This window comes from Peromyscus californicus, unplaced genomic scaffold, assembly GCF_007827085.1.
Source record: "Peromyscus californicus insignis strain IS unplaced genomic scaffold, ASM782708v3 Scaffold_12__1_contigs__length_115047231, whole genome shotgun sequence".
NCBI classification, from domain to species: domain Eukaryota; kingdom Metazoa; phylum Chordata; class Mammalia; order Rodentia; family Cricetidae; genus Peromyscus; species Peromyscus californicus.
The window spans coordinates 72,311,263-72,321,587 of record NW_026294413.1 but is presented as its reverse complement, the minus strand read 5'-3'; the positions used below and the strand labels follow the sequence as shown (position 1 = coordinate 72,321,587).

Sequence of the window (10,325 nt, the reverse complement as noted above, 5' to 3'; positions counted from 1 at the left end):
GGGATTAAAGGCGGGTACCACCATCACCCAGCTTTAAGTGTGGAACACTTCGCAAATTTGTGTGTCAACATTGCACAGGAGCCGTCCTAATCTTCTCTGTGTCATTTCAACCTTTCTTTCTTTCTTTCTTTCTTTCTTTCTTTCTTTCTTTCTTTCTTTCTTTCTTTCTTTCTTTCTTTCTAATATGGTGCTGAGTTCGAACCTATGGCCTTCTGTATGATAGATAAACACCATGCCACCGAACTACATTCCCACCCCTTATTGGCATTACTAATGTTTGTGACTGCATGTGCCCAGTGGGTGACTGAACGTAAGGTAACATGTTTGAAGTTTCTGGTCGAGTGTGATTTGTCCTTCCTGAGTCTTCTGTGGACAAATGGAGTCCAAGATCAACAGATGGGTAAACAGAGAATAATGGCTTTCCTCTTCAGGATTTTACATGTGTGTGTGAGTGTGTGTGTGTGTGTGTGTGTGTGTGTGTGTGTGTGTGTGTGTGTGCATGGATGCCACAGTTCCCATGTAGAGGTCAAAGGACAACCCTTGGGAGTCAGTTCCACTGTGGAACAAGGATCAGATCATCAATCAGGCTTGTGTGACAAGGGCTTTTACTGGCGGGCTCTGCTGCTGGCCCTTTAAGAAAGAAAGATTGTTATATTTGTGTGTGTGTGTGTGTGTGTGTGTGTGTGTGTGTGTGTGTGTGCAGGTGCTTAGCAAGAGGTCAGAGGACAACTCTGGGAGTTGGTGCTCTCTTTTTACCATGGATTCCAGGGAATGAACTCAGGTTGTCTTGCTTGCAGGGCAAGCATTTTTACCCACTGGGCCGTCTCCCTGGCTCAGACAACGTGCCTGACCAACCAGACATAAAAGTTGGCCAGACCACAGCTGGACAGAAACTGCTTACTGCCTCCTGCCTCCGTTCATTCCCTATGTAATCTCAGTGCTTTGGCTAGCCCCTCAGAGACAGGATAAAGACGTCAGGGTCCTTGCCTTACCAGCACACTCACAGTGGTTAAAGCTCCTCTGTGTATTCCCATGTTGCGTTTCCTGTTTGGTTTGGTGTTTCAGAGGCAGGACCTCACATATTGGGACCACAAGAGTAAAGCCACAAGACTAGCACTCCAATAACACCTGTTCCTTCCCACTTTGGACACTTAATAGGACATTAATAAAAAGATATTGGCTGCTCCCCGGGGTAAACAAAGAGGTGTTGAGAGGCAGGAATGACAGAGTAGAGAAGAGCTTTTTGTTTTATTTTGGTTTTGTTGGTTTGCTTGCTTTTTGGTTTCAGTTTGATTTTTCTTCATTTTCTTTTGGGGCGCTGCAGGCGTGAGGGGAGGACATGGGGTGAGTATGAGGTGAGTGGGATTAAAGTGCATGATGTGAAATTCCCAAAGAATAAAGAAAGAAATTATGTTAAAAAAAAAAAAGATGACATTTGAATAATAGCAACTAGGAAAAGAGACTCTATCTGAATTTCCCTAGCCTGACTTTAGTGAACGTCTCCCACGAAGTGCAGCCCAGGAAGTATGCCAAGACAATTATGTAAATAAACCAACGGTCCTTGAAGCATGGGATGCCAGTAGATACAAGAGAAGACTTTCCTGCCAATGTCATATCTGCGTAAACACATTTAGAGTGAGGAGAGAGGGTGGGAAGAGAAATCCTCTCCTGGGCACCCTCCAGGCCGCCATGAGAGCTGGTCATTCATGAGTCACCTTAGTTCTGACACAGAGGTCCTGCTGCTGTTTCCAGAGTGACAGCACTGATCAGGCCTGCGTTTATGCTAACGAAGTGACTTAAAGACCTAAAATTCTCAAGATAAGTAAGTCAGGAAGAACACCCAGTGTTTAGACAGTTGAAACGCACAGCCCTTCCCACCAGTCTCCAAGAATTAGGGTGGAGATTTAACTCTATAAATCTCCTTAACAAGGCCCTTTGGTGAGCCTTCTAAGTTACTGAGTATGTGGAGATGCTGCGTGAGTGACGTGCCCAAACAGACCTGGACAAACCGCATTCCATGCTCTATACCTTTCTTCATGCATCATTTCTGCCAGTGGAAGTGGAAATGCTCACAATACACACTGGACTTCTTACATCAAGATCCTACAAGTTGAGCCACAGATGTGCACAAGAAGCTTGCATGCGCATTCCTCTCTCTGCAGTCCAGGCAGGCCTTGACCTTCCGCCAGCGTCCCACAGAGCTGGCATTACAGACCTGTGCCGCCAGACCCAGCTTCACCAAGTATTTCCAAGGAATCCTCAAATTCTTGCTTGCCATCTTGTAACAGGCCTAGCCCCAGAACTTCTGCGGTATTCCAGATAAGCCAGGATGGTGGCCTGGCAATGGCCATCTCCAGCAATGAGCTAATGCCACCTTTTCCCATGTGCTCCTGAAGCAATGAACTTTGGTTTTGTTTGTTTTGTGTTTTTCCAGACAGGGTTTACCTATGTAGTCCTGGCTGCCCTGGAACTCACTATGAGGTGGTACTGTGTTCCCCGAAATATTGTGCACCCTAATAAACTTATCTAGGGTCAGAGACAGAACAGCCACAATATTAAACATAGAGGATAGGCAGTGGTAGCACACGCCTTTAATTCTAGCATTCCAGAGGCAGAAATCCATGTGTTCAAGGATACAGCCAAGCATGGTGACTCATGCCTTTAATCCCAGGGAGTGAGGCAGAAAGCAGAAAGGTATATAAGGCGTGAGGAGCAGAAACTAGAAGCATTTGGCTGGTTAAGCGTTTGGCTGGTTAAGCTTTTAGGTTTTGAGCAGCACAGTTCAGCTGAGAGCCATTCAGATATGAGGACACAGAGGCTTCCAGTCTGAGGAAACAAGACCAGCTGAGAAGTGGGCCAAGTGAGGTTAGCTGTGGCTTGTTCTGCTTCTCTGACCTTCCAGCATTCACCCCAATAACTGGCCACAGGTTTGATTTTATTAGTAAGACTCTTTAAGATTCCTGCTACATCACTATGTAGACCGGGTTGCCCTGGAACTCACAGAGATCTACCTGCCTCTGCCTCCGGAGTGCTGGGATTAAAGGTGGGTCACCATGCTTGGCTACGAGCTTTTTCTGAAGCTGTTCAGCTGTTTTTCTTGTTTAAAAATTCCTATTTTCCCTAACTCCTTCTACTGTGTTTGTATTAGTCAGTGTTCTCTAGGGGAGCAGAACTGATAGAATATATATACATATAATATGTATGTGGTATTGTTAATCAAGAGTACTAGGTGCTGGAGGCTAGAGGGATGGCTCAGCAGTTAAAAGCACTGGCTGCTCTTCCAGAGGACCCAGTTCTGATTCCCATCACCGGAGCAGCAGCTCACAACTGTTTATAATGCCAATTTCGGGGATTCAATTCCCAGCATCCAAATGGTGGCTCACAAATTTCTGTAACTGAAGTTCCAGGGAAACTCACACCCTCTTCTGACCTCTGTAGGCACCAGGCACACACGTGATACACATGCAGCAAAACACTCATGAGCACAGAATAAAATCATTTTAAAATAAAAAAGAAGACAATAAACCTTGTTATATTTTATATCATTCTTTGAGACAGTACCTCATGATGTAGCCCAGGCTATCCTGGAATATACTCATGTAGCCCAGGCTGGCCTTGCATTAATCTTCCTGCCACCTCTCCCTCCCGTGCTATATAAGCCTTGTTGAGAATAAAATTTGCAGCTTGTTCAGAACCCTGTCTTGCTGTCTTCCTTTGTGTCTCCCCGTCCCTTTCATTCTCCCCCACAGGTGCGTCGCCCCCATTGAGACCCCACTGGCTGGGGCAATTAAATTCTAGCTATAGTTTAGTGAAAATTAAAAAAAGAATTCATAGACAGGTTAATATTTTTAAAGAGTGTGATTAGGGAGTGACTGAAACTTCACATTGAAAGGAAGATATCTGCAACTCTAATTAGAAACCACAACCTAAGAAGCTTTAGGGGGAAAAGTAGAGCTATAAGACTTGCGCACTCTTTAAGAAGTTTCCAGAAATAGGCAGGCGGTGTTGGCACACACCTTTAATCCCAGCACTCGGGAGGCAGAGGCAGGTGGATCTCTGTGAGTTCCAGGCTAGCATGTTCTACAGAATGAGAGCCAGGACAGGCTCCAAAGCTACACAGACAAACCCTATCTCAGGGGAAAAAAAAAAAAAGGTGAGTCATGATGGCCTGTGACCCCAGCAACAACAAGCTGGGTGGTCAAGACAGGTGGACAGCTGGAAGCTCTCAGGCAAGCTGCCTAGCTTACATAGTCAGGTCCCAAGCCAATAAGTTCCCAGAAATCATGGTTGCCTTACCTTCCTCAGCTAGGTCAACAGTTTCACATTTCTGCAGCTGTACACAAGGGTTCTGCAGTTTAGGTTGCTTCCTAACATGCCTGTGTATCCAAAAGGCCTTTGTAATGTTAGCTTCCGATTATAGTAGGATTTGTGGATGCATGCCTAGAAAATCTTCTTCCCCATTTAAAGTAGATTATCACTTCTTTGCTGAACACTGTGTTGACTAGGTGACAGAAAGGCCTGTGGTATAGCAATTCTGCACGTGGTCCTGATCCTGAGGACAGGCTTGGGTGCAGCACTTTGCCCTCACACACGTTCTTAGAATTCTCAGAATGGCTTGCTGATGCTCTGTAATATACTCTAAGAGAGACGCTTTGAAAGACTATGGCTTGGGTTGGGGAAGTAGGTCTGTAAATACAGCATTCTCCCAGCATGCTCAAGGTCTTAGGTGCAATTGCCAGCACCACCAAAAAGAAGAATTTCTTCCTCCCTCCCTCCCTCCCCCTTTCCTTCCTTCCTCCCTCCCTCCCTCCCTCCCTTCCTCCCTCCCTCCCTCCCTTCCTCCCTTCCTTCCTTCCTTCCTTCCTTCCTTCCTCCTGTCACCTCTCAGCAGGTTTCCCTCTTCCCTGTATCCATCAAGTCACTGCTTGCATTTAAGTCTTCAGTAGTCTCTGGAAACTTGTTAGAAAGGGCTCTGGACATCTGTGCATAGGATTGCCTTTTTATCCTTCCTCAGACTTATCTCTAAGTAATTCAAACTCAGGTGCTCACAATTTCCCCCTGGGTGTTCTCTCCCTGTCCCTTGAATAGTTAGAGAATAGGAGGATGCCCGGTGGTCATGGTGCACACCTTTGATCCCAGCACTCAGGAGGCAGAGCCGGGTTGATCTCTGTGATTTGAGGCCAGCCTGGTCTACAGAGTGAGATCCAGGACAGACACCAAAACTACACAGAGAAACCCTGTCTCAAAACAAAACAAAAAAATAGGAGGATGTGCAGAATGTAGTTCGACCTAATGCCCCACTTCAGCCTATCAGTGCAGGCTTCCCAATTTTCTAGCATCTGCAGATAACAGTTGGTGGATTTTTTGTGTTCTCTGACAGACTTTCCTTGTTATTGCACAGGCTGGCCTGAAACAACTGCGTCTCCTGCTTCAGCTCCCTACCTAGTAAAATTACCAACATACACCGCCACACCTGCCTCTGAAAATAAGTTCTGGGTATAAACTGATGCGTGCAGACATTTTCATGCCAAGGCAAACTGGAAAGACACTCCAGCAGCGCAGCTGAACTGCCAGCAGCCCTTGCGTCACCGGTAGAAAGCACACTCCATTATCTCAATGTCTCTACAAATTGCACTTTAGATACCTACTCTCACTTCTTGGTGACATGGCCGCGGATCACATCCTTGCCCAATTCCCTATAGAATATGGCCTGGCCATTCATGGACATTCTCCAGAAAGCTTGTCCGAGAAATAAGTTTCAGGGCCAGATTTCCGGTTGTCCGTCAACAATCCCTCTCAGGGGTCACCTCTCTCCAGTGCTTTGAAATTCCTTTGTGCCTGGGCGTCCTTCTTTGATGCATGCGGACCTTGCTTAAGGCGGTTCTCAGGGTGAACCCAAGTGTTCCACATGAGAAGATATGGAAACGGGCTGGCACAAAAAGATGTTCCTGACCCTGCCCTCCACGCCACCACCCCCACAAACCCAAAGTCCTCTCCTTCTATTGTCATTCTTTTTTCTACTGCTGTGGACTTCCTGGGAGCTCCAGAGAGGACAGAGACTCTGCTCTTCAGATCCCCCATCTCTGCACCCACCGCAACCAGCGACGTGGGCACCGATTAGGTGAGTTAGAAGGATTGGTGTACAGGAAACTTGATTGAAAGGCCAGGAATCATAGGAAAGAGATTGACTGACATTTTAGGGTTAAGAATGAAAACTGACCCAAACCATAGAGAACAAGACTTCAGATTCAGCCCAGCCTTAACCCCACAGATGTGGCTCCCCCGCTACTCCACCCTCAGACAGTCTACCAAAGTATTTTTGTTGGCTCTCAAAGATCTATCAGGCCCATATGAGGGCTATGAACAAACTAAAAGGCTCAAAAGACCAGGTACACTCTGTAAATGTGGGCAGACTCTGTTATAGCAGAAGTCTTTTCAAACATCTCACTCTGTCTTCTACCCAGAGTCACTCCTGTGAAGCTAGTTTTCGTCTTGGTATTTGGTTAACTGAATGTTAATATTGCATTAATATTAGTATTTCAGACCTTCTGTTCCTTTAGACATGTTCAACAAGCAGTTCTGGCAAGTCCTAATGGTTTGAAATGAACATAGGGATACATTTCCTAAGAAAAGATATGAAAGGTTTGGGGGAAATGCTGTAAGGGGCTCAAGAGAGGAGAAGCATCATGGTGCAATCAGTGTGACCTGCACCCCGGGCTACAATTTCAGGGACCAAACACCTTCCTGCTTGGCAATATCTCCCAGGCAGCTCTGTTCCCTTCAATGGGGATTAGTCTTTGAACTCTGAAGACAAGTCTCTTGGCTCCGTGATCCTCTGAGCATTGAGGAGTTAGCTAGAGCTGGTGAGAGAGTACTGGGTTCCTTCCACTGAGTAGAAGTGAGGGCATGTGAAAGGAACTTGGAGTTTTCAAAGTAAGTTCCATCTTTTTTTTTTTTTTTTTAGCAATTTTATTCTTGGTTCACTCAGTCTGCAACATATTTTTTTTTTTGCAATTATCATTACTATCTAGAGGAAACAAACAAAATTATGTGGGAATAGAAATTTAAAGTACAGCTCAGCCTACAGGTTAGTGTTTCAATACTGTCCCCTCTCTTTCCTGTGCCCACTTAGGTGGCCCTGGTGCCTGCGATGGCGTCCTCTCTGAAGTCCTGGGGTATGTTTCTGCTCCTGCTGGGCCTGCACTACAGCCTGCTTGCACAGAGCACTTCCAGGAGGAAGTTCATGGAATACCATCACCTAAATCCAAACAAAGAATTCAGTGCATACAGATGTGATGAGCTCATGACAGAGAAAGGTCTGAAACCCAAGATCTCACACTTATTTGTTCATATGTCATGGTACAAAGTTGAGCATATATGCATTAGTGGCAACTTCAAAGATCGCTACAAAAACTCCTACGTTTGGGCGCAGATGCCGATTAAGGTTCTGCAGTGCCATTGGGATAATTACATAAGTAGATATATAGAGACAAGGAGCTACAACTATGTTCTGTTTCACTGTAATGCAGATGGGCATGTCGACAGCATAGAGGACATGAAGATGCTGGAGCCCATCTTTGTCTAGAAAGTCTGGCCAGCTCGCCAGCTCTGGGCAAGCCGTTAGTAATTCTCAAATGTCAACCCCCTGCTTACGATAGCTACCGTTACTCCACTTCAAAATTGAATGCCAGTGTTTTCCAAACATGTTGATTCTCAGTATTACGATCATGCTTATGTTGATCTCTGCCTAAAGTAACATTCCTCCCTTGTCTACCTACTTCTATTCACCTTTTTCATGACTCGGCTCTCACGGCTTCTGCTGCTGGGAAAAAGTATCTGAGAGAACCCACTCAAGGGAGGAGTGATTCGCCTCCTCGCCTCGGGGCTTTAAGTCTATGGTCTGTTGGCTCTGTTGTCCATGGGGGAGAGTGAGGTAGAATATTATGGTAACAAAATTTGGACGAGCAGAGCTGCTCACTTCATAGAGACTGGGAAGTAGAAAGAGAAGGAAGGGGAAGGGCATGGCGACAAGATATGACAATTGTGGCTCCAGTGGCCTGCCCCCTCCAACTGGGTCCTCAGACCCACGCAGCTATGAGTTCATCATTGGATTAACCCACTGCCAAAGTAAATTACAGCCTTCCTGACCCAGCCAGCAAGTAAGCCTTCAACAAAGGAGCCTGTGGGAGGACATTGGACAGCCAGACCACACAGCATCTTCTCTTGACTCAGTCAGGGTGTCCCCCTCTCCCCATGTCCTCATCTTTATGCCTATCCAAACCCAGTGATCCTCCCTTCCACAAATAAATTGTTATTCCACTGTGTGTCGTACATATACACATCATGTGTGTAGAATTGTGTTGTGTATTGGTGTGAGCAGTGCAGTTGCATGTTATATGAAGTATGACTAGATGTGAATATTTTATACTTTGGCTCAAGGTGCATTTTATATAGGCACCTACATACATGTGGTTATACCTATGTGCTAAGGTAGAGTCAAGTCTTGACTTGGACAGTGACTGTGGTGGCCTCTTTAGCTCTACCCAAATGGGAAATCAGGGCAGAGGGGAACAGGTAACTAACATGTTGGGTCAGTAATGTGGTAGGTCTCTGGCTTATAACTGGTGGTTCAGGAAGTTAGTAGTTGGGTTTTTTTTTTTCCTTTCTTATCCTTTGGCTTGGGATTTTAATTTTAGCTTTGATAAAGTATGCATGAAGTGTTCCAATCATTTGCTCTTCCCGACTGTAGAAGATTTCTAACACTAAACAAATATTAGGGGTGCTGGAGAAATGGCTCAGTAGATAAGAACACTTGCTGCTCTTCCAGAGCACCCAAGCTCAGTTCCCAGCACCCACATCAGGGGGTTTACAACCATCTATGTCTCCAACTCTAGGGCATCCAACACCTTTAGTCTCCAAGGGCACCTGCACTCCTGTGCACATAACCGCATGAAGACACACACCTACACACCGTCAAAAATAATAAAAATAAATCTTTTTTTAAAAACAAGACAGATATTAGGCTGTCATTTGTGTGCAAGCCATAAACACTGCCTGATCAAAAATAATCTTTCCTGGGGTGTTGGACTAGCTAGTTTTATGTCAACTTGACACAAGCTAGAGTCATCAGAGAGGAAGGAGCCTCCATTGAGTAAATGGCTACCTAAGATCAGGCTGCAGGCAAGCCTTTAGGTCATTTTCTTAATTAGTGATTGTATTGATGTGGGAGGGCTGAGTGCATTGTGGGTGGGGCCAGCTCTGGGAAGGTGGTCTTGGGTTCTATAAGAAAACAAATAGAGTATGGCAGTAAACAGCATTCCTCCATGACATTGCATCAGCTCCTGCCTCCAGGCTCCTGCCCTGATTGAATTCCTGTCCTTCTTTCAATAATGATGAACAGTGATTTGGAAGTGTAAGTCAAATAAAGCCTTTCCTCCCCAAATTGCTTTTGGTCATGGTGTTTCATCAAGCAATAGTAACCCTGACCAAGTAACTTCTGACCAAGACAGAAGTCTGTGTGGTTCAGTAGCAGATAAGGAGGGTTGAACGAGAATGTCCCCAAGAGTTCACACACTTGAACATTTAGTCCCCAGTTGGCGTACTGTTTGGCGGGCTGTGGAACCTTTAGACTGTGGAGCTTGCAGGAGGAACCACACCAGTGGAGCAGTCTTGGAGAGTTTGTAATCTCATCCAAATTCCAGTTTGATGTCTGCTTTCTGAATGTGGTTGAAGTTGTGATCTCTCAGCTTCCCGCTCCAGCTACCTGCAGCCATACCTCCCCAACTTTATGGACTCTCTCTCTAGAAACCATAGTCATCATAAACTCCTTCTTGCATCCGTTGCTTCTGGTCATGGTCTTTTCTCACAGTCACAGAAAAGTAACTAATCCAACAGGTAAGGGATAGTGCTCACAGGCCTAGTGACCTGGCTGATCCCTGGAAACTACCCCAAAGGTGGAAGGAGAGAGTTAATGACACAAAATTGTCCTCTGGCTTCCATATGCATCATGTCGTGCCATGGACACACCACACCACACATGCACGTCACATATAGACACACAATAATAACAATAATAATAAATAATAATAATACATTTTAACGATTTAAAAAATTTTTAATATGTGTGTGTGTGGGGGGTGTATGCATGTGTGTGAGGGTGCCTGTGGAGGCCAGAAAGTGTTGGATCTCCAGAAGTTGGAGTTACTGGTGGTTGTGAGCCATTCAATATGGATGTTGGGAACCAAACTCAGTTCTTCTCCAAGCACTCTTAACCACTAATGCATCTCTCTAGCACCATAAAAACATTAAAAATAAAACAAACAAAC

At 45.4% G+C, this 10,325-nt stretch overlaps 1 protein-coding gene and 1 pseudogene across 1 annotated transcript; one reads left to right on the top strand and one right to left on the bottom strand.

Annotated features, from left to right (window-relative positions):
* Positions 1-33: 33 nt before the first annotated feature.
* On the bottom strand, positions 34-121 carry LOC128108071 (uncharacterized; annotated as a pseudogene).
* Positions 122-5,738: 5,617 nt separating this feature from the next.
* Eddm3b (epididymal protein 3B) lies at positions 5,739-8,426 on the top strand. Its single transcript, XM_052734308.1, has 2 exons — positions 5,739-6,121; positions 7,133-8,426. The coding sequence occupies exon 2, from the start codon at positions 7,151-7,153 to the stop codon at positions 7,583-7,585; it is 435 nt and encodes a 144-aa protein (XP_052590268.1). The 5' UTR covers positions 5,739-6,121; positions 7,133-7,150; the 3' UTR covers positions 7,586-8,426.
* Positions 8,427-10,325: the final 1,899 nt, after the last annotated feature.